General features: G+C 36.9%; 1 protein-coding gene and 2 pseudogenes across 1 annotated transcript in view; 1 reads left to right on the top strand and 2 right to left on the bottom strand.

The window, feature by feature from the left end:
* Positions 1-805: 805 nt before the first annotated feature.
* On the bottom strand, positions 806-13256 carry LOC121739831 (annotated as a pseudogene).
* Positions 13257-14308: 1052 nt separating this feature from the next.
* LOC121736511 overlaps positions 14309-26013 on the top strand; it is a 41425-nt gene continuing 29720 nt past the window's right edge. Inside the window, exons 1-3 of the mRNA XM_042127753.1 lie at positions 14309-14431; positions 14830-14922; positions 18059-18220. Coding sequence (XP_041983687.1) covers positions 14378-14431; positions 14830-14922; positions 18059-18220 — 309 coding nt within the window. The 5' untranslated portion in view covers positions 14309-14377. The remainder of the gene's footprint in view (positions 14432-14829; positions 14923-18058; positions 18221-26013) is intronic.
* LOC121740165 lies at positions 23667-23781 on the bottom strand (annotated as a pseudogene).

Consider the following 26013-nt stretch of genomic DNA (forward strand, 5'->3'; position numbering starts at 1 on the left):
TTAGGCGTAGCGATGTCTGGGTGGCGCCAAAAGTAACCGAATTGTATTTATTTTATTTTGAACCATAACGGCAACTTTATTAAGATTTAGTTTCAAAATTTTCAATTTAACTTTATATATAAATACTCGTAAACTTAAACCAAGACAATCGAAATAAAGAAACTTACTTTTATAGGCGTAGGTATGTCGTTGTGATATAAATTGCTTAGGAAATATCCAGGCATGCTCAATAGAGACCGTTAAACTCTAGAATCTAGATTCTAGAAAGATCGACATTCAGAGCAAAACAGAAAACTTGTCGTTAAATTTTGACCTCAAGTAATATTATCTATATTCTATACTTACTTAATATTATAAAGCTGAAGAATTTGTTTGTTTGTTTGAACGCGCTAATCTCAGGAACTTACTGGTCTGATTTGAAAAATTCTCTCAGTGTTAGATAGTTCATATTTTATCGAGGAAGGCTATACATTATCCCGCTAATGTCGGCACTACATAATATTGTTCCAGTAGTTCGTGAGATAGGTTTCATTTGAAAGGGCACTTATTTCACGAACTACTGAAATAGATGGAAAATGTGAAAAAAACGGGGAAAATTATTTAATTTCCTTCGTTTTTTCCACATTTTCCATCTGTTTCTTCGCTCCTATTAGTCTTAAGTCTTATACTACATATAGGCGAACGCGTTGGCCGGCGCGTTGGCCCAATGTGTAGAACGGGCTTTCGCGCGTTGGCGGTAGGTATTTCGCCTGTTGATGATGACGATGCCGAGAATACTTACAAATACTAAAATAAAACAAGTAGGCAATAGGCATTCCTCAAAGCACAACCACCAATATTTATTTCATTCAATTACTGCTTTTCAAACGGATAATACGTAGAGTTGCTCCACCAGATCGGGTTGACGCATCGGTAGTGGACGTCGAAGGCCTTCAGTTGGTCTCTGTCCTGCTGGTCCAAGCTGAAGTCGAAGATGTTGATGTTCTCTTCTATACGCTCCTTCTTAACTGACTTCGGGATCGGCACCACGCCCAGCTCGTGCTGTAGTATGTTTGAAGACGTGATTGAAATAAACATTATATTTTAGTAAGTTGTGTCACGTAGATCATATTATTAGTTATGTCTCTACGTTTCAACTTTCATAATAAATTGTATATTAATAAGATGACACCCGCAAACTAAAAATTTGTTAATCGCCTGGGAACATACATTTTTCCGAGATAATATAGTATCCTATGTCCTTTACCGGGACTCAAAGTATTTGCATTCCTTTCAGCAAAATCGGTTTAGCGGTTTGGGCGTGAAGAAGTAACAGACAGACAGACACACTTTAATATGTTTTATAGCATTGGTATGGATAGACAAAAAAAAATAGTCAGTTTTTTCCATATAATTTAAAAACAGATAGTATCAATACTTTCAAAATTTCCAGAGTCTAGAGGTGGATTAATCGCAAGAAGTGAAGGATCGTTGAACGCAGATTTTTCTTGAGTTCCTAATATCCATTTTTTGTTCTCTTTAAAGTTGTTTGTAGCCTTTATTATAGCAGTCAACAGTTGTTGCCTATAAGGCATAAGCATTGAACGTCCATCTAGTAGTCTAGAAGGTCGGTACTCGGTTCGTAAGTTCCATAGTCCCTTACCAAATATCTCAAGATGACTTGTGCGACAGTCTTCTTGTGTTTCTTAGCCAAGTCCTGCAGCACGGGGTCGGAAGCGCGCGGCGGGGGCGGCGGGCCCACTGAGTAGGACTTGGCGCCAAACACAGAGCCGAACGGCGTGTAGCCCATCACGGCTATGTTATGCTCGCGACAGTACTGCAGCAGCTGCGGCTGTTGCAGGTTCAGGTTTAGCTGAAAGAGAAAAACAGTTTTGTACACACGCGTGAGTTTGCCAACACACGATTGCCAACTTATTAAATATTATATAATATTCAGACTAAAGATGTCATTTAAATTTCGTCATAATATCAGCTATTATATTATGCACTATAAAAATGAACCAGATACAAATCGTTGAAAAACTATTGATTGCTTCACCCGGGCTAAAGCAAACAGGCGGTCGAATGCATGCCGAAACGAACATAGGCCTTGTTGTATAATATTATTTATTTAATTATACGTTAAATTAATATAATAAGTAGGTATATTTTTGAAACATTGCAAAATATTGTACTGCAGGTATAGTTTAAATACATTTAAGGCTGCGTTCACATTAATGCACGAGCGCGGCTGCCGCACTACTCGCGACTTAATGTGAAGGCAGCCTTAGTTAGTAATAATATCACAGAAGTTACTGACCTCCACTTGTAGAACAGCGGGCGCGACGGAGGTGCTATCTATGAGGCGCTGTAGGAAGGCCTCGTTGAAGTTGGCGACGCCGATGGACTTGGCCAGACCGAGTCTCCGAGCCTCGATCATCCCCTGCCACGTCTCCAAGTAATCGATTTCCTTGGGCAAAAGTTGACGGGTTTTCTACAAATTATTAACTTACGTGTTATGATGAAAATGTTTGTTTTTATATAAATGGTAAGTAAGCAGTGAGATCACAAGACTAAAAGATCTAGTAGAAAGTAGAAACTATAGACAGGGTTACTGGACATGAATATACCCAGCTTTTTATAGTAGTACTAGCTGTCCCAGTGAACTTCGTGTCACTTTAAAACCTTCCCTGGACTTCAACGAATATTTTAAGACTAAAATTAGCCCAATCCGTTCAGCCGTTTTCGAGTTTTAGCGTTACTAACACATTTGAAAATCCATTTTTATATATATAGATATATTATTAGGGAACGATCTATAACGTAGACGCAAATGCTTGCTTATTTAGAGGGACAGTCGAAGACATAACGTTTTCCCGCTTTTCGACTTTTCTTGCTAAGATGATGATTTTTTTAAATAATTTTAAACGTTGCAATGGTTGTGAATACAGTGCAAAATATTAAGAAGGTAATAAATATTTATTTAACATGCACTCACAGAGGAGCTGATAGGCCAGTGTATGAGGTAGAGGTCTACGTAGGACAGGTTCAGTTTCGCCAGAGACTCTTTCAAGGTGGGCACCACGTCGTCTTTGGCGTGCGCGTCGTTCCATAGCTGCGAAAGATTTGTTGCTAATTTTAAATGTATTAATTACGGTAAGGAAAGGAGTTCCTAAATACGGAAACAGATAAAAAGTAAATAATTATGTACCTCTACAGTTAAAGCAGTAAACTGTAAAACTATACATAATATGAGTATTTGTATAATTTTAAGTCATGATTATAACAAAGGCAAATCTAATGGCTGGTTTCTGAGTTTTTTTTACAGGAGTTTATCTTTTCACTAGCGTTGTTGATTGGTTAATTTTTTGACGCTAGCCAATGAAAAGCGATAGTGAATAGATAAACTGTGTTTAAAAAACCTCAGAAACCAGCCATGAGTCGGACTCTAATTTAATTAAGTTGTATTTTAAAAGCACAGTCGCAGAAAAACAGGAACTTTACCATTCAGTTAAAAATTTTTGTATCAATTTCTATTAAGTATATTATGAAGTTGTACCTTGGTCGTTACGAAAATATCTTCTCTAGTGATGTCTCCGTCTGTGATTTTTTTGTTAATAGCTTAACCTGACAAAAAATGTAATTTATACTTAATAATACGTTAAACTTACATTGTAAATAAGTATATTTAAGACATGTATAAAACATAAACACATATTCATTTAAATGCATTTCCTTTTTTATTGTTTCGATAATTATGTATTTAAACTGCATGGTACCACTTTATTACTTTGTAAGTATATAAGTAAATTGCTCATATTTTAAATTGATTATGTTGTTGCTGTAGTATATTGTGAGTATACGTTTGTTTCTTAAAACAAAATTTTCTATACTTAAGTCTACCAGAATCTTATTGCAAAAAGTGAGAAAAGAAATTGACTCTTAGCAATACCGGGGTAATTAGAATAAAACATTTTGATCTTTTTTTTTCCTTAAAGCGGCTGATTCTGTGTGTGAAACATGTAAATATAAAAAATTATCAAACGATCAAGGATATTTTTTGAAAATATGCCATCCAAATTTGACATCAGATCTTGGTAGACGTATAAACGGATTTCGATCTTTATCATGGTAGTAGTTTAAGCTCTAGATCAGATATACTTAACCTGCGGCCCGCCGGGACTTTGTCAGTAGCCCGCGTGAATCGATCATATTATTGAACAACATTATTTTTACCCTATTAATTTTGGTTGCGCTTCGCGACACCAGAACTAAAAGATGTTTGTGGCGCGTATTAAAAAAAGGTTGAATACAGTGGTATTATTTTCAGTATAAATACCTACTGTGCCTACTATGTTAGTCTGGAGCAGTGGCTCCAGATTAACACAGTAGGCCGCTATTTATACTGAAAATTTACAGTGCTCCCATAGGATACTCTTATAACTGGACTGACAGTAAAATAGCAATTTTCACCTGCTTTTCAGTATTGTAAAGTGACGCCGTGTCGATGTGTCGGTAACCGGCGTCGATGGCGCTCTCTACCGCCTCCTTTACAGCAGCGGCTTGAGGTTCCTAGAAGAGATAGGAAAAGAAGAATGGCTTGTACCTATACAGAATACATGTATTGCTTAAACATAATAAATCTAATCCCGTAAGATGGCGATTAGCGTTACATGATAATACATAATATATCTGTTCCTAAAATATAGCGGTTAGAACATTTGCCGCTAAATAAGAAACCGTGTCAACGATTCCATACAAATACTTAATATGACCTTGTGTCTATACAAAAAATGCAAATTTGTCTTGCAAAATTTTTGTTCAACAACTTAATACTAAAATGTTTAAAATGGGGTAGGTATAATTATGTAAGTATTTGGTAGGTAAGTTCTTGCTACACTTTTTGCTATTGAGTTATTGATTATAAAACTAATAAAGTTTTTTCCTCGTCTTGGTATGTACCGGTTACTTACAAATGGTTTTGTGGGGTCAGCGTCGCTAAGCCATGTGCCAAGGCCGAAGCTTGGCATTTTCCGTCCATCGTTAAGCTCGATCAAATTTGCTTTGCCCTCTGCCACATCTTTAGCATTGACCTTAGAAACAGAAATAAATACTTAGTAAGTACAATTTTTTTTTTAATGCCAACGAGCAAACGGGTCACCTGAAAGCAACTTCCGTCGCCCATGGACACTCGCAGCATCAGAAGAGCTGCAGGTGCGTTGCCGGCCTTTTAAGAGGGAATAGGGTAATAGGGGAGGGTAGGGATGTGAAGGGAAGGGAAGTACAGTAGGGAAGAGAATAGGGTAGGGGATTGGGCCTCCGGTAAACTCACTCACTCGGCGAAACACAGCGCAAGCGCTGTTTCACGCCGGTTTTCTGTGAGAACGTGGTATTTCTCCGGTCGAGCCAGCCCATTCGTGCCGAAGCATGGCTCTCCCACTTAAAGATTATTACTACATCCATACTAATATTATGAATGCGAAAGTGTGTCTGTCTGTCTGTCTGTCTATTTGTTACCTCTTCACTCACAGGCGGTCAAACCGATTTTGCAGAGTATGTAGATACTTTAAAAGGATACTTTTTATCCCGGAAGAATGTACGATTCCCGCGCGCTAAGCGAATTTTGGCGCAATGGAGTTGCGAGCGTTATTCAGTAACCAGTATCTAGTATATAATCATATACTTAAAGATATCATTAATTAATATTAGACCGGGCTGGAAAATATATCAAACCACGCTAGCCCCGCCTACACACCCCGCTATCCTTTAATCGTCATATAATGATTCCATGAATCGTGCCTGCATGAATTGTACTTTGCGCTACAGCTAATAGTGAACAATATCGCGTAACGACGGTTCCCGCATTATAGCACGAAAGTAAAGGTCGTAAGTCCCAAAAATGTTTTTGATGATTACTTAAAAATTAAATACAATACTAATATTTCCTTTAGCCATTATTTTATAAAGTGTGTGATTGTAGTAGTGCAAGTTATTTTATGATAGTAACTCAATCAGTGTAACAGATATTTGTTGAAAATCCCAGAAAGATTCATAATTTCGAAAAATAAAACTATCGAGTCAAAGTAGGTAAGTGAATCGTGTTTTCCGTTAGGCAAATATCAGATAAATATACAATGATTAAATAAATCTCAATTTCATCAAGTCAATCGTCTTCCGGGATCGTAATACTTATTAGAAAACACAGCAAAATTTTAATAAGTGCACGCACATAATATTACAGTAGAAATAGCTGACAGTGCACTATGTAAAGTTACCTACACGTAGGTACCATCATGTACCATCGAGGAAATTGATTCCTAGGCAGTTGACGGACCTACGTCAGAGTAGACAGAATGATAGAGTATACCGACTTAGAACTGATGTTGAAATTTTTCAATTTGACGTATTATGACGAAAATCGGCGCTAGGGTTGTTAACTTGTTACATACGAATTTAAAACTATGACATATTCGATGGACGTGTTCCTCTTTGGTCGTATTGTTGTTTGTGTTTTGGCACATTAACACATGTGATTAAAATTGTCAGAATCCAATTTTGAAAACTTTATTTTTAATATTTAAAAATGTATTATTCAGCCAGCGCGAGGCACATTCCGTTCATAATCCTAGTGAAACCCGACGAATTTGACAGATATTGAAACCTGTCCGTCTCTTTGCAGTCGAACTACTGGTCGTTATGTCTATTGTGCCTACGTCGTTTGGTCGGCTTATGTCAATTCAATGTTAGCAGAGCCTGTGATCGGTCGTACATGGGTTTGACATAACGCGACCAAATTATGTACTTAGGTCCGCCATCTGCCTAGGAATCAACTTCTCTGATAGTACATGACCGAAGACAGTCCTATTGTGTAATCGTTTTGAGATACTCCGATACTCTTCATAATTTTATATCATGCTGTAATTTATTTACGAAGATTACCTATAATCTGCTTGCAGGGTGATAGGTCATTGAAAACAGCTAGATGCGATGCAAGTAAACTTATTAAGGGATCTTCCTTATCAACAAAGCAGTCGTATAACTCATAAAATACGAACTAAAAGCATTTATAATGGTACAGTACGTTAATTTGACGTTACGGTCAACTGACTTTAATGAGCGGATATGTAAATCAGTTTTTTCTACTAACTTAAAAGATAATCCCACACTTAAAAACAGAAACTGTACAATAGCATTAAAATAATAACATCGCCGCACAAGGCCCTATTTACTTCAGAGGCGGTGTAAGCCATGGGCGGTGTGGGCGACCGCCCACGGCCTCGCGGTTCTAGGGCCACTAGACAGCGCGTTTTTTTAGGATTTACGAGTATCAAAAAAGTATTTCAACAAAATCAGTCGTCTTGCCCACATAAAATTTAATTCTTGCGCCGCCACTGATTTCGTTATTGTAATTTTGGACAAAATGTTTTGATTTAACACGTGCTAGATGGCGTCCGCAAGTCCGTTGCGCCAGAATTCGTTTATCTCGCGGAAACCGTACATTTTTCCGGGATAGAAAGTATTCTAGCTATGTCCTTTCCCGGGACTTAAACTAATTGCATACCAAATTTCAGCAAAATCGGTTCAGTGGTTCGGGTGTGAAGAGGTAACAGACGGACAGACGGATCGACAGACACACTTTCACATTTATAATATTAAGTATGGATAAACTTTTGTGCATTTCTGGACTGTATTTCTCTGCAAGTTATGATTTTGCTGGATATACAATATAGTATCCATGTTAAAAATCGAGACCTATTAGTAATGGCTTATAGGTTAATAGGCTTTTACTAAATATATTGCGCGGTTCCGAGTCACACTTGGCGAGTACCTATTTTATATATGTTACGCTCAAAGACCGGAATCGCTCAATGCGAAGCGAAAAAATGGCTCACAACGCGTTGTGGTCACAGTGAAACAGCCACGACGCGAAATTCGCGTCGTGGCTCTGATGAAAACGGCCACGACGCGTTCTGGCTGATATATGCTATTCGTTTTTCTTGATTTGTTCTTGATTGATTAATCCTCCATAGGTATGGAAGATTATATTTGAATTACCACACGTACTACAAAATATATATTTTTTACTTAATCACTGCATAACGTGTTTATCATTATTATTTATAAAATATCCATAATTCCATACTATCCGTACTAATATTATTACTGTATGTCTGGCGCAACGTAGTTGCGGGCATCAACTTTAATATATTATTTAAATTACTTATATAAATAAAAATAAAACTATTTTTTTATAATTTATTAAGATCAGATTACCTACCTTATATTAAAAAAACAACAACAAACAATAAGGCGTTGCGCCAGACAGACAGACAGTAATAATATTAGCACGGATATTATGTAACTATGGATATTTTCAAATAATAATGAAAAACACGTTATGCAGTGAATTAGTAAAAGAAAAAATTTTTTGGAATACGCGTGGTAATTCAAATATAATTTTCCATACCTACGGACGATTAATCAATCAAGAACAAATCAAGAAAATCGAATAACATATCAGCCACAACACGAATTTCGCGTTATGGTCTTTTTGTGATTGACAGAACGCGTCGTGGCCGTTTTCACTAGGGCATTTTCTCCCCCTAACAAGCCTTTTTTTCCAGTAAAAAGTATATAAAATTTATTTTTTAAGTATCTGTATATAAAATTTCATTACAATCGGTTCGGTAGTTTTGGCGTGAAAGCGAGATAGACAGACAGACAGACAGACAGACAGATATACTTTCGCATTTATAATATTAGTGTAGATTTTTCCATACAAAGGTAAAAAAACTTAATCTTTCAGCGCTACACACACACGTAAAACATTCACACCCTAAATTATTATCACTTAGATTTGTTACACCCTGTATAATAAACGATTAACTTTAGTTCTAGTTATTGTAGCTAGTAACTAGTAGGTATTTTTTTTCGTTACAAAATTAAAAACTTTCGAAGATTTTTCTTTTCAACTATCGTTCCTTTGATAATAATTGAGAATTTAAAGTTTAATTAATTCTCAATTAAGTATCTAAACTTGCAATAGGTGTTTTTTGAAACACTTTGTGCCACCTACTTCACAGTTCACATCACACATATTATTATGATCATAGACAAGGTGTGCTCGATCTAGACTCTACTAGCTACATCTGACTTCAATGACCTCACGTGGATAGGAATAAACCGACAGCAATGTAAAAAATCCGCCAAGTGCGAGTTGGACTCGCGCAGGAAGGGTTCCGTACCACTATAAAGCATAAATACTAAATAGGCTAAACATTGTGTTTTCTGTATGGGATTTTTTTTAAATTTATTTTAATTTTATTATTTATTATTAAAGTACAAATACAACTGAGTATTTTTGAACATTTCAAGTGCCTATCTATGTGTTGCCGTTATTGATATCGAGGAAAAAATAGCAAAAAATCACGTTTTTTGCATGGGATATTTAATTTATTTTGTTTTTAGTAACTATATTATGTTGTTATAGCGGCAACAGATATTATACACATTACACAATCTATTAAAATTTCAGAAGTGTAGAGTTCGGTTCTTGAGTTACAGCCTGAAGACAGACAGACAGACTGAAAAATAGACAGACGGACAGACATCGAAGTCTTATTAATAGGGTCCCGTTTTTACCCCTTTGGTACGGAACCCTAAAAACAAGATCCTCAACGTTACGATACTATAATATAACATACTTTGTAACCTATCAGCTGTATTATAACTTACTAGCTGTTTCCCGCGACTTCGTCCGCGTGGACTTCAGTTTATAGCGCGCGATGTCAACAAAATTGGTGTCAAAAGCTTTTATAAAAAAACCCTGGTACCCCTTAAATCAATACAGCTGTGTAGTGTGCACACAATAAGTACTTTATTTTTTATATTAAACTTTATATTTTATGCCAAATTTCAAAGCATATTTAGCCCCCCAATTACACAACTTTACCCATAAACTATTTATCATTGATAGGTTTAGCCCCAATTTCACCAACGTCTGTTAGTGTTAACAGCTTGTTGTTAGTGTTAACAGCTTGTTAAAATGTCCTGTCTTCTCTTTCATTCATATGAAAAACGAAACAGCTAACGTGATACTAATTCGATCATTAACTTTAACAGTCGTTGGTGAAATTTGGTCTTAAGGTTACGTCACTGCCTGCACAGATAAAGTATTGAGTTATTTAATACCGTAGAATAGATATAACAATCGAAAAAAATCGAGACTTAAATGTAAGATGATACCACCTCTTATAGAAAGACTTTTGAGCAAGCGTCAGCGCGATGTAGAAGACGCACGGCGCCATCTATTATGAATTTTTTGAACAAATTTACGACCCTTACAACCCTTTTTTCCAGTAAAAAAGTAGCCTATGTCCTTTCTCAGGCTTTAGACTATCTGTATACAAAATTTCATTACAATCGGTTCGGTAGTTTTGGCGTTTGGCGTGAAAGCGAGACTGACAGACAGACAGAGATACTTTCGCATTTATAATATTAGTATAGATTATGTGCACACTGCACAGCTGTTTTTGGGTATTTTGATTAATTAAGGGCCGCGCTACACCGGAATGGCAGCGGCGAGGCGAGCACTTTCAGCGCTGCCATTCCGGTGTAGCGCGGCCCTAAGAGGGGTACCACTTACCAGGGTTTTAAAAAGTTTTTAAATTTGACACAAATTTTGTTGACACCGCGCGCTATAAACTAAAGTCCACGCGGACGAAGTCGCGGGCAACAGCTAGTTTAAAATAATGAAATATTATGTGCACCCTGCACAGCTATTTTTGGGTATTTTGAATAATTATTAAGGGGTTACCACTCACCAGGGTTTTAATTTTTTTTTAATTTGACACCAATTTTGTTGACACCGCGCGCTATTAAACTGAAGTCCACGCGAACGAAGTCGCGGGCAACAGCTAGTTATGAATAAAAACATATTATAATAAAGTATGATTAGTTCTGTTACAATAAAGTGAAATATAAAACGCCATCTGTTTTCCTATATTAGAACTAAAATGTTCATTGCATTGATATTTCTGAATGAAATATAGGCTAACACGGTACACTCCGCGTTATCTGGAAATGCAGTAGGAATAGATAAGATAGATTATACCAAGTGATAATATTATTAAACATAATATTCTAACGTATTAAAAATTATAAAAAAAACATTAAGTATGATTAATTCTATATTACAATGAAGTAAAACATAAAACGCCATCTGTTGTCATATATCAGAACTAAAATGTTCATTGCATCGATAAATTATATTTCTGCATGGAATAATAGGCCAACATGGTACACGTACTCCTTTATTTTAGAACGCCATCTGGTTTCATATTTTGAAACAGCAGTAGGAATTCATTTTATCGTTATTTTCATGGAAATGAGATATTTTCCCTCATCAAAATGTAGCCTATGTCCTTTCTCAGGCTTTAGACTATCTGTGTACAAAATTTCATTACAATCGGTTCAGTAGTTTTGGCGTGAAAGCGAGACAGACAGACAGACAGAGATACTTTCGCATTTATAATATTAGTTTTTGGCGTGAAAGTGAGACAGACAGACAGACAGACAGACAGAGATACTTTCGCATTTATAATATTAGTATGGATTAGTATAGAAGTATAGATACATAAAATATATTTAAGTAAAAAATAAAACGCCATCTGTTGAATCGTATTAGAACTAAAATAAAATAAAACGCCATCTGTTGAATCGTATTAGAACTAAATTGCATCGATATATTTCTGGATTTTTTATAATATTATACATATTATACATAAAATATATTTAAGATTTTTGAAATATTATTTTAATACACATCCAAGACCCAGGAACATTGAAAACTTGTTCCGCCTGCGGGACTCGAACCCAGGACCCCCGGGATGAGCGCTGGCCTGCGCAATGCGAATAAATTTTCATCGATATTTTCATGGAAATAAGATATTTTCCCACATCAAAATGTAGCCTATGTCCTTTCTCAGACTCTAGAATAACTGTGTACAAAATTTCATTGCAATCGGTTCAGTAGTTTTGGCGTGAAAGCAAGACAGACAGACAGACAGACAGACAGACAGACAGACAGAGATACTTTCGCATTTATAATATTAGTATGGATTAGTATAGAAGTATAGATACATAAAATATATTTAAGTAAAAAATAAAACGCCATCTGTTGAATCGTATTAGAACTAAAATAAAATAAAACGCCATCTGTTGAATCGTATTAGAACTAAATTGCATCGATATATTTCTGGATTTTTTATAATATTATACATATTATACATAAAATATATTTAAGATTTTTGAAATATTATTTTAATACACATCCAAGACCCAGGAACATTGAAAACTTGTTCCGCCTGCGGGACTCGAACCCAGGACCCCCGGGATGAGCGCTGGCCTGCGCAATGCGAATAAATTTTCATCGATATTTTCATGGAAATAAGATATTTTCCCGCATCAAAATGTAGCCTATGTCCTTTCTCAGACTCTAGAATAACTGTGTACAAAATTTCATTGCAATCGGTTCAGTAGTTTTGGCGTGAAAGCAAGACAGACAGACAGACAGACAGACAGACAGACAGACAGACAGAGATACTTTCGCATTTATAATATTAGTATGGATTGTATAACTTATCATTTTATCTTGTGATGAAAATTCTTCTGTTATTAAATTACGATTGAGAATATTAAATATACAAGGTGTAACAAAAATAAGTGATAATATTTTAGAGTGTGTATGTGTTCCTTATAGAGAGTTCAATGTGAAAGTAGCAGCGCTGAAAGACCAATTTTTTTTTTTTACTTTTGTATGGGGAAACTCGTGACGCTCGGACGCTCGCCTGTACAAAAGTGAAAAAAAAATCGGTCTTTCAGCGCTGCTACTTTCGCAGTGAACTCTCTATAAGGATAAAGGAACACATACACACCCTAAAGTATTATCACTTATTTTAGTTACACCCTGTATAAATACTTTACTTACCCATAAATAATATTCTCAATCGTAACTGGAGGCCTAGATATGCTCGAAGAAATGATTTTTCTCTGAATCGGAATGTAATTCATAAAAATGTTGGCAATTTTTTAATTATTTTTTCTAGGTCAATTAACCAGGCTCATAAGATTTTTTCGTGAATACGGAAGCTCTAAAATATATTATAACAATTACATACCAACAATGCACATAAAAGAAACACACAGTATTGAAACATGCTGCGCGCGCGTTCAGTTGCTTACTAAATAAATTGAGCTCTACAATTATACAACTCACGCGGTCGGTGGAGTTGTATAATATCTAACAACTTGTTATAAGCTTCGGCCCAAGGCCGCGATTGCAAAAAGCATCTTTATGTTTTTATAAAACATTGTTATCGAGTCACAAATTCGTACAATACAAATCTAAATCACGTCTCATGTGACACGTCTGTCTAAATTTTCGATTTTATATTTCATTTTTATACTTGGAAATAAGCCCCGAATTGTTTCATTTTCTAAAATTAGATACTACATTATATTTCCAAAAATTCGATCTGCGCAAAAACACGATATCTTAAAATTTTCTTGATAGAAAAAAATCACAAAAATGCATCTAATTTTCACAAATTTTTCATTTATTGCCATAACCGTGCATTGAACTAAGTTAATATTTTAACACAACATAAAATTCTATCATTGAGAAACCGACCTAGCGGATTTTTAATTTTTTTTTTTTTTATGAAATAAGGGGGCAAACGAGCAACGGGTCACCTGATGGAAAGCAACTTCCGTCGCCCATGGACACTCGCAGCATCAGAAGAGCTCTAAACTATTTTAATACCGAGTTGCAGAGTCCTATATCTATACAAATACTCTAGGCTGAACTCATACAGAAATATCTAGAGATCGTTGCCGTTTCAAATGATGCAACAGTGGCATACACACTTAATACAGTTTATTATATTTACTTTTTAAATTAAATAGGATGGACCATGAAAGACAGTCTTTCTTCCGTGAAATAAACCTATCTAGACGGTAGAGCGCTATATTACATGTTTACAACACCTTTTCTTTTAAGTTTAACCTCGCTCACAGTGGCGTAAGTCGTAATTATAAGGTGGCAGGGTTGGAAAAATGACCTTAAAAGGGCCCCGGCCCAAGAGGCTGTGAGGTCAGCAATTTTTTATACTTACATTGTTTTATTATTAACGTGACGATTTTTACTGTAAGGGCCCCGTCAATTTGCCACGGGCCTCGGATATGTTGCTAGTTACGCCACTGCTCGCTGTTCTTTCAATTAAAATAATAATCATGTATCGGACTCTATACATATTGATTGAATTATTGATAGCAGCACTGGCGTGAAGCGATAGCAGTATATTGGCTCAGTTAGCTCGTCGTAGGTCAAGACACTGCAATGTTTTACTTGCGAATATCTTTGCTTCTGTTTTTAAATCTCATAATTCCTCATGTAAGTGGATTTTAGTATCTTTTAGACCCAGTTTTGCTCTGATATTCTTTATTATTTCTTAGTTTTCACATTAGATATTAGTTATTACTGTAAATTAGTTATCCAGATATCTATTTCTGTGAACTCTTCTCTATTCAATATTCTTCAATAATTGACTATTAATATTATAATATGTTATGTATCACAATTCACATATGAATTTGTTAAATTTTTGCCAACTTGGCGGTTTTCCACGGTGCTACTTATTATCACTTAATAAGTTTTTAAATTACTTAATAAGTTTTAGATATTATAGGAATCTTCTGTTCGTGTGTGTGTGATTGTAAACTCGTTTAAAGAAGTGATCGAATTTGATGAAATGTTTCGTGTGTGTACAAGTTAGTTCGTAACAATTTCAGGAGGCTGCTGTGGTGGTGCCGAGAGTGGAATTAAACGATGGCAGAAAGATGCCCGCGATCGCCCTGGGCACCTGGCTCGGTAACAACGCACAGGTGCATGTCCACCCATATAGCTATGGCACAGATAATAATTTAATTTCGATTAACAACATATATGTATAATTAAACATAACACGGTTTTAAGTACTTACTACAGAGGCCCATTCACGGCAGGACTGAATGGGCCTCACTGATTGGTTCACGCTCGGTGTTGCCGGCTGGAAACACCGAGTGTGAACCTATCAGTGAGGCTCACTGCACGGCAGTAATGCCGTGAAGTCCTGCCGGGCCTCTTAAGTGAATTTCTACTTGACAAATACAATTTAAAAATACATGTGGCATTCGGGGAATATAATAAACTAATGCATAGCATTTTTTTAAACTTACCTACTTGTACAATTTTTTTTAGCCTGTCCAAGCCGAATCGCCACCCCATTTATTACATTCTACAAAAATCGCCTGTGCCGCCCGAGATGCTCGCTACAGTGCTGACAAACTATGTATTTGCAGCAAGCGATTGCTTGCGAAGTTGCGACTGAGCGTTTGCACGGTCGACGGTCAAATTAGTTCCATGCGGCGTAGTCGAATTGCCATTTAGACGGTCGATTTTCACCGTGCGGCATAAAATGCATGATTTACGCCGCACCGTGAAAATCGTTTAGTCACCCGTGTAAATCCAGCTGGTGGTTAAAATACTTTTTATTTCTGTATTTAGGTTATTGATTAGCTTAGGTATTACATACTCGAGACAATTTTTACTTAATTAACTTAATTAATTTGTAAACTGTTCCTCAGTTTACAAAAATCATACGGTAAAAATTGTCTTGTCTTCTAATTTTGCTAAGTTGGCGCTACGAGTATTGTATGTATTTTGTCTTAGAACTTGAATATTACTGTTGAAGAATTGTTCGACTAGTAGACGATATTTTATTTTGTTTTGTATATGAATAATTTTACAATGATTAAACAGACCATCATATCATTGCCATCATAGTTATTATGAAATTTTTATAGAATTTTGAATGGAACAACTTTTTTTAATATTCTTAGTATTTAACTAAGAATAAAAAAAAATCCATAAGCCGTAGGAGTAAGCTCCTACGGCTTAACTTCACGTTCCTTAGGCCATAATCAATAATAGATTCACCTAGTGCGTTATAAAGGGTTAATAAGTTTTTGTAAGAGATTTTCCATCTAATTATGGAAAAGGCCTATGGGGGATTTTGTATGGACCCCGTCCCCACCCTTCAACAGTCATGGGATGCGTCTCGAAAAGTCTTAAGTACCAGTGTCAGTTTCAAAATCAATTGGGTTTATTAAAAAAATAAACTTTTCTCCAAAAAAAGGTGTTTATTTTTTAACAAAAAAAAAAACACTTTTTTCCACAAACAAAAAGCATATATGGGGTTCCGTAGTCAACAAGGAACCCTTATAGTTTCGGTCTGTCCGTTCATCTGTGTGTCTGTCTGTCTGTCCGCGGTTTTTCTCAGAGACTATATAGGGCCTGCAAAGCTTCGGCATGTATGCATATTATCTTAATTATTATGGCGACAAAATGGTATATAATTTTTTTTTATGGAACCTACCAATACACATCAAGCGGGGGTGATTTTTTTCCGCGTCCATCCTATCGTGTGGGGTGTCGTTGGGTACGTTTTTAAAAAATATTATTCAGAGTACCTATTCAAATATCATTTTCCGATTTAAGCCCGTCACAGACTGAGCTATAATATATATTAATATATTTATAGCTCGGCATATTAATATATATTTTCTATACTAATTTCGCGTGACCACACACTTTTTATTTCTGAATAAATTTGAATCAAATATTTTCAGAACGTTGAACTACATGTTGCCTACCACCGGTTCGGGAACTAACCCGGCGAGAAGAACCGGCGTAAGAAACTCGCACGGGGCCACTATTTAGTAAAAAAGTAGACAATTTGTCTTTTAAAAAAATAAAATTTACAATGTAAATAACTTAATCTAAACAATATGAATACACAATTGTAAGTCACATAATTATAATAAATGTAGAAGCAGCCTTGCAAGCAGCCATCCTACTCCCAAGATGTGCTATCGTTTAGGAAATCGTTGACCGTATAGTATAGGCTTTGGCACACAAATGTTCTTTAATTACTTTTTTAAATTTATTAATTGATAGATTTTGAACGTTTTCCGGGATTTTATTGTAAAGGCGTATACATTGACCTTTAAAAGATTTACTTATTTTGCTAAGTCTGATCACTGGTATTTCCAGCTTGTGCCTATTTCTAGTGTTTCTACCGTGACTATCAGTTTTAAATTTAGTTAAATTCTTTCTAACATACAATACATTATCCAAAATGTATTGAGAAACAACAGTTAGAATACCAATTTCTTTAAACTTTTCTCAGAGATTCAAAAGCTGACATTTTATAAATTGAGCGTATAGCTCGCTTCTGCAGCACAAAAATTGTATTGATGTCGGCAGCGTTTCCCCATAAATAGTCTTGCCGTGTCTTCATCAGAAATTTCCCTAATTTTTCTGACTGCATGTGCTGCAGAACTGAGCTTACCTGCAAGATTAGCAATATGAGGACCCCACTGTAAATTACTATCATAAGCTGAGTAATAACTCAAAAATAGTAAATATTCTCGTATGGGAAATGATCTTGGTATTACGTTTGTATGAGAATTTCGATGGCACCCGGACCCTTAAATATAATAAGTTATACCATGCAAGGGCGTCGCCAAGGGGGGGCAGGGAGGGGCAGCTGCCCCCCTTAGAATCTCTAGGGGGGGCCCTAGAGAAAAAAAGTTGCCAAATATGATGCAAACAACGACCACTATAATATTAAAATCTGGTACTTAATTTAAAAATAAAATTAAAATACGCTGCACACGCTGTACACTTATTCAAATTCAAACTCCTTTTTTATTGCATAGTCAAGAGCTCGTGCTCGTGTAGCTTTACACATTGGACTCTGTACTGTCACAAAATATAATTATTATAATATTATGTATATAGTACTAAGATAGGTACTGTTGTTATTACAATCGCTGTTGATGTAAGGCTCGTAGTACAAGTGAAAATTACAATTCATACCTACTTTTCTCATTCATTAATCTGTGGTTATACCATTGTCTTGAAGACAATGAAAATCGAAAGATATACTTAAATATAAATAAATCTTTCGTTTTTCAGGGGCCTATTCAGCCAGTCGGGGACGAGGTGGAGAAAGCCGTGACTTGGGCACTGAAGGCGGGGTACCGGCACATAGACACCGCCTGGGACTACAAGGTGGAGGACCAGGTCGGCAGGGGATTGAACGGGGTCTCTAGAGAGGAACTGTTTATTACAACAAAGGTATGTATGAAGCATACCGTGTCCCCGCCAAGCGAGCCAAGCGAAGCGCAAGGTCACTTACCTTTTCTCGAAGTGTTTCATCGTTTTTTTTTTAATCCCCATCTAGAGTTGGTTTCCGACGTACCTACCAGATAGTTTTTTTTTTTCTCAGGATATGATTTCAATAATAGCTAGACTTATTAAACATACAAAGTCTCAATTGAATAGCGCTCTCTAATATTTTAGATTTTATTGATATCTAAAATACACCGATTTCGTCACACGGCTACTTCCAGAAGTGCTAGAAAGCTGAAATTTGGTATGTAATCGAAGTTTAGTATACAACCAACAAAAAAATCATAAGCTAAACAAAACTAAATAAAACCGGCCAAGTGCGAGTTGGACTCGCCCATGAAGGGTTCCGCAGCAGCAATAAGGTTTATTTCTATGAAATTAAAAGGTTTTCGATTTAATTTTAAAGAAAATTAAATTAAAGAAAATTAAATTAAATTAAGAAATAAAAAAAACCCCCACCAAGCAACTTTAAAAAGTAATGAAATAATATATTTTACTGACTTTAAGTTTAAATAATTCGGTGTGTCGGGGGACCGCCAACAGTGTCTTTTGCATTTTGTATCGCCATGTCACTGATTGTCTCGATTTGGTTCGCTGAAAACTGATCCTTAAACTATAATGTTGTGAAATCAAACATCTACATTAGCGGTCCCCCGACACACCTTGACAACAATTGTGGACTTTACACTTAGGAATTATTTAAACTTAAAGTCAGTAAAATATATTATTTCATTACTTTTTAAAGTTGTTTGGCGGGGGTTATTTAAATTTCTTAATTTTATTTCATGCTTTTTAAACTTGTGTTGGTTATAGTGCAGAATAATTATGTTCTGTTGATAGAACAGGATCATAATATTATATCCCAATGAATACCATCTAGGAATGTCCTTTTGGATGAGGCCGTCAATATGAGTTCTAGCATGAAACCTCCACTTTGGGTTCATATGGAGCTCGGCTCCTATAGAATCCAGGTGATGCTGCAGCAGCAGCATCCAATAATTTATTGGTTATCTACGTCTTACTAGTTGTCGCAATTAAAATGAGCCCAAACACGAAACCATTGCTCTTAGTTGGTGAGGAGCTGGGTATCCTATTGATTACCAGGTGATGCTGCAGCACCAGGTCAACTTTCCATTAATGTGTAAATATTCATAAATGCGTGACATTTATGAACTAGAATGCAATAACGCCCACCAAACGACTGCAAGTTGCTAATCGGCCCTTCACGAACCAGATGAACCGCGATTTTTCAGCACGGAGCCAGCTGATGATGATGAACTATAGCTAAGAACACTCTCAATTAAGTCAGCTTTCAAACAAAAAAAACTAGATCAAAATCGGTCCACCCGTTTGGATGCCACAGACAGACAGACAGACAGACAGACAGACAGACAGACAGACAGACAGACAGACAGACAGACAGACAGACAGACAGACAGACAGACAGACAGACAGACAGACAGACAGACAGACAGACAGACAGACAGACAGACAGACAGACAGACAGACAGACAGACAGACAGACAGACAGACAGACAGACAGACAGACAGACAGACAGACAGACAGACAGACAGACAGACAGACAGACAGACAGACAGACAGACAGACAGACAGACAGACAGACAGACAGACAGACAGACAGACAGACAGACAGACAGACAGACAGACAGACAGACAGACAGACAGACAGACAGACAGACAGACAGACAGACAGACAGACAGACAGACAGACAGACAGACAGACAGACAGACAGACAGACAGACAGACAGACAGACAGACAGACAGACAGACAGACAGACAGACAGACAGACAGACAGACAGACAGACAGACAGACAGACAGACAGACAGACAGACAGACAGACAGACAGACAGACAGACAGACAGACAGACAGACAGACAGACAGACAGACAGACAGACAGACAGACAGACAGACAGACAGACAGACAGACAGACAGACAGACAGACAGACAGACAGACAGACAGACAGACAGACAGACAGACAGACAGACAGACAGACAGACAGACAGACAGACAGACAGACAGACAGACAGACAGACAGACAGACAGACAGACAGACAGACAGACAGACAGACAGACAGACAGACAGACAGACAGACAGACAGACAGACAGACAGACAGACAGACAGACAGACAGACAGACAGACAGACAGACAGACAGACAGACAGACAGACAGACAGACAGACAGACAGACAGACAGACAGACAGACAGACAGACAGACAGACAGACAGACAGACAGACAGACAGACAGACAGACAGACAGACAGACAGACAGACAGACAGACAGACAGACAGACAGACAGACAGACAGACAGACAGACAGACAGACAGACAGACAGACAGACAGACAGACAGACAGACAGACAGACAGACAGACAGACAGACAGACAGACAGACAGACAGACAGACAGACAGACAGACAGACAGACAGACAGACAGACAGACAGACAGACAGACAGACAGACAGACAGACAGACAGACAGACAGACAGACAGACAGACAGACAGACAGACAGACAGACAGACAGACAGACAGACAGACAGACAGACAGACAGACAGACAGACAGACAGACAGACAGACAGACAGACAGACAGACAGACAGACAGACAGACAGACAGACAGACAGACAGACAGACAGACAGACAGACAGACAGACAGACAGACAGACAGACAGACAGACAGACAGACAGACAGACAGACAGACAGACAGACAGACAGACAGACAGACAGACAGACAGACAGACAGACAGACAGACAGACAGACAGACAGACAGACAGACAGACAGACAGACAGACAGACAGACAGACAGACAGACAGACAGACAGACAGACAGACAGACAGACAGACAGACAGACAGACAGACAGACAGACAGACAGACAGACAGACAGACAGACAGACAGACAGACAGACAGACAGACAGACAGACAGACAGACAGACAGACAGACAGACAGACAGACAGACAGACAGACAGACAGACAGACAGACAGACAGACAGACAGACAGACAGACAGACAGACAGACAGACAGACAGACAGACAGACAGACAGACAGACAGACAGACAGACAGACAGACAGACAGACAGACAGACAGACAGACAGACAGACAGACAGACAGACAGACAGACAGACAGACAGACAGACAGACAGACAGACAGACAGACAGACAGACAGACAGACAGACAGACAGACAGACAGACAGACAGACAGACAGACAGACAGACAGACAGACAGACAGACAGACAGACAGACAGACAGACAGACAGACAGACAGACAGACAGACAGACAGACAGACAGACAGACAGACAGACAGACAGACAGACAGACAGACAGACAGACAGACAGACAGACAGACAGACAGACAGACAGACAGACAGACAGACAGACAGACAGACAGACAGACAGACAGACAGACAGACAGACAGACAGACAGACACGTCAAACTTATAACACCCCCCTTTTGCTAGATCTCGTTCGAACCAATTTTCGTTGGCAGTTTTTAACCCCCGACAAAAAAGAATTTTTTGTCGGGGGTTAAAAAATGCATATTCAGAAATGTCACGAACTAGAATGAAATATAAAACCCATCAAACGAATACAAGTTGCTAACGGCCTTTCATGAACCAGATAAACCCTGATTGTTCAGCACTGAGCAGGCTGATGATGATGAATTATAGCTAAGAACACTCTCGATCATGTCAGCTTTCAAATAAAAAAAAACTAGATCAAAATCGGTCCATCCGTTTGGATGCTACGATGCCACGGACAGATACACACAGAGACAAACAGACAGACAGACAGACAGACAGACAGACAAGTCAAACTTATAACACCCCTCTTTTTTGTCGGGGGTTTAAAACTGCCACCGAAAATTACTTCGAACGAGACCTAGCAAGTAGTTTTTTTATAGTCATAAATAGTAAACCTTAATTAACCCCCGACAAAAAAGAGGGGTGTTATAAGTTTGACGTGTCTGTCTGTCTGTCTGTTTGTCTGCCTGTCTGTCTGTCTGTCTGTATCAATATACGTATACACATATTAATGGAAAGTTGACCAGGTGCTGCAGTATCACCTGGTAATCAATAGGATATCCAACTCCTCGCCAACTTAGAGCAGAGGTTTCGTGTTTGGGCTCATTTTAATTGCGACAACCAGTAAGAAATAGATAGACACTAGACAGTAAATATTTACATGCTGCTGCTGCAGCATTACCTGGATTCTATAGGAACCGAGCTTCGTATGAACCCAAAGTGGAGGTTTCATGTTTGGGCTCATATTGACGGCCTCATCGAAAAGGACATTGATAGATGGTAAATACGTTGATAGGAATTATTCTGCACTATAACCAACACAAGTTTAAAAAGTATGAAATAAAATTAAATTAAGAAATTTAAAAAAAACCCCGCCAAACAACTTTAAAAAGTAATGAAATACATTACTATAAAAATAAAATTTTATTTTATTTTTATAGTAATGTACATCATATTTTTTTTAGAATTATCATGCCCTTACTTTCTTTTTTTGTTTCAGTTGGGGACCCCTAAAATTTTAAATATTTTTTTCATTTTTATATCAAAATCTTAATGCGGTTCACAGACTACATCTACCTACCAAGTTTCAATAGTATAGCTCTAATAGTTTCAGAGAAAAGTGGCTGTGACTTACGCACGGACAGACAGACAGACCGACAGACAGACAGAGACAGACAGACAGAGACATACATGACTAATCTATAAGGGTTCCTTTTTTGCCATTTGGCTACGGAACCCTAAAACCTATTAATAAGTACTTACAAGAACCAACTTACAAAAAGAAATGTAATCCCACCAAAAACATTTAATGTAAAATGTTGCCAAGACGACCACATAAGCCCTGTGAAAAACATATTATCTCATGTAGAGCCAAGCTTCTGAATCTAAACGGCATAACTCTACTGACACTAACTTCAACAAATTCTGTACCTATGTCAGTAAATATTAATGGTTATTGGCTTGGCTGTTTTGTTACTTAGTTAAGATCAGAAACTAAATATTCGCATTACCTCCACGACGGTAGCGAAACAGCGAAGCCATACATATTTACTGCAGATAATATGTAGAAATTGTTGAAGTTAGGGTCAATTTATACTAGCGCAGAGTCGAAGCGCATCGAAGCGAATTATTAAAACTGAATATAACAAATTCAACCTTAACTCTAAAGCGTTAACCTTATTACTTCTGAGAATTTAAAAAGGCGCGCGTGTCAGAAATGGCTTGGGCTTGCAAAATAAAAGTATTATATAAATCATAAACACCAGTAATAAGACATGATTTATTACACTAGGAAATACAATACAAACACTTTAATACTTTACAAGTACAATTCACTTAGCTTTTCCTCATTTTCATAAGCAATCAAAACAACTTTTCTGAAAAACCAATTATTAAGCTGAAAAGAACAGATATTAGCACTTTGATTTTAGCCAAAAGGCCTAGAAGCGTTTAAACCAATAAAATACTTTAAATACTTAACTTATAACGATCTTTGTTCGAAGTACTCAGAGCCAATTCACATTGACAGGAGGCAGAGTGACAAGGCTTACGACAAGAGAGAGAGTGAGCCCCTCCATCAGACAACCCGCCTTATTTATAATCCCAATGACGTGTCACTCCGCCCCGCGTCTGACTACCCAGGATTTGCATCTAATATCATAAACACAATGATTTGTAGTTGCAATCATCCTGAAAAATTATCATAAATCAAGTACCTATTCAATTATTAGATTTTTAATTAAATAATTTACTTTTTGTAACAAAAGTATCATAACCGGAAACCTTAATTAATATTGTCTGTTTAAAGATAAAATGTTATAATATTATATATTTTGTCGTCCAAATATCATTAATTTATTAAATAAGGACCATTGTTACCATAAATAATTATTTCTTTTAAGACTATTATTGAAATAACAGCCATTCATATTCATAAATATGTTCAAAAACGGATAATATCTCACACGCGCATCCTCACAAATTCTAGTCGATGCGCCCGGCCAACGCTGATTGGCCTCGCAGAAGTAATATTGTATGCGTTACGCTTTGGAGGAATTCGCTACGCTTCGACTCTGCGCTTTAGCTTAGACCCTTTCGAAAAAAAAAAAAACGACTCTGCGCTAGTATAAATTGACCCTTAGGGTCGGTAGACGGTAGAGTTAGGCCGTGTAGATTCAAAGCTTGGCTTTACATGAGATCTGATATCTTTTTCACAGGGCAAACCTTATATGTGGTAGTCTTGGCAACATTTTACATGAAATGTTTTTGGCGGGATTAGATATATAATTATAATTATTATTCAGAGAAAGTTAAACCGACAAGTACAGATTTTAAAACCATTTCAAGTATATCACCGTAGCAGAGTTTCACTTGCATTAGCAATTATGGCCCAAGATCTGCCTGCTTGATCTTTAATTTCAACAATTTATCATCGTGAGCAACGATGTTGCTGAGAATTGGACGTGTCGCTAATCGGAAACTTAAAATTTGATTTCTTTTTAAATGCTACTCCCTACAATAGGGAATATGCATGATTTTTTTTAATGACTTTAATTAGTACTTTATATATCTATAAATGAGAATAAAACAATAAATAGGCTTCAAAATATTCAAATTATTCTTTAAATTGAAATTTAAAACATTGATTATATTGGTACCGTTCAAACGCCGGCATTTAGCGCGCCATGTTGATGACGTCAGATGTTATGTCCCGCGTTTGTTTCCTTTAGTGATTCAGTTACTTCGTACTTATTTTCGGGTTCCAATTATAAGAATGTACTCTATGTTTTCGGGTTTATTTGCTATTGAGATCATGGAAGAGGCTAAAAAACCTTCTTACAAGTATTGTGTGATACTGAAGTGCAAAAGCATTACTAGAAACACACCTGACAAAGTATTTTTCGTATTCCAAAGGATGTAAAAATACGAGAACCATGGTGTAAGATGATGAAAAGCGAAAATGTATTTCCATAATCGTGTTTATTACTATTGTGATGATCATTTCAACGTAAGTATGCTACGTATATACCATACTTATGTTACTGTTATACATCTTCATGCGATTTAGTCAAAAGTAAATTAATTTTGCAATAGAAGATCTAAAACAAACAAGTAGCTACTTACGTATATTATTCATAATAATTGGAATATCTAATATACATATAAAAATATAAAAATTCTCGTGTCACTGTTTGTGCGTGAACTCCTCCAAAACGGCTAAGCCGATTTTGTTGAAATTTTGTATACTTATACATTTGTTAGGTCTGAGAATAGGTTTTTATTCACTTTTAAATTTATACTAGAAATAATTTATATGGCAAAACAACTTTGCCGGGTCAACTAGTCTAATTAAATAAAATCGTAAAATCAAGATTTGATGCAAGATATTCTTACATCATAAATGCATTTATTTTCGGTAGATAGTCCGATTGTGCTTTGATAAAACCTAAGCTAAGCTAAGCTCCCACACCGGTTTCGGTGACGGTGGCCGGTTTCATTGAAACCAGGCCAGCTACGCAGGAGTAATTTTATGGTGCCCAAGTGTGTGCGCAGTACACAAGAGCACTCTCTATTCCTTTACTCTCATAACCCAGTGGGACGGAAGACCGACACGACCGGTGAGAGATCAGGCGCAGGACCGACTTTTTACATGCCCATCCGACGCATGGATCATCTTACTTGT

Source organism: Aricia agestis, chromosome 2, assembly GCF_905147365.1.
Source record: "Aricia agestis chromosome 2, ilAriAges1.1, whole genome shotgun sequence".
Classification (NCBI taxonomy): Eukaryota; Metazoa; Arthropoda; class Insecta; order Lepidoptera; family Lycaenidae; genus Aricia; species Aricia agestis.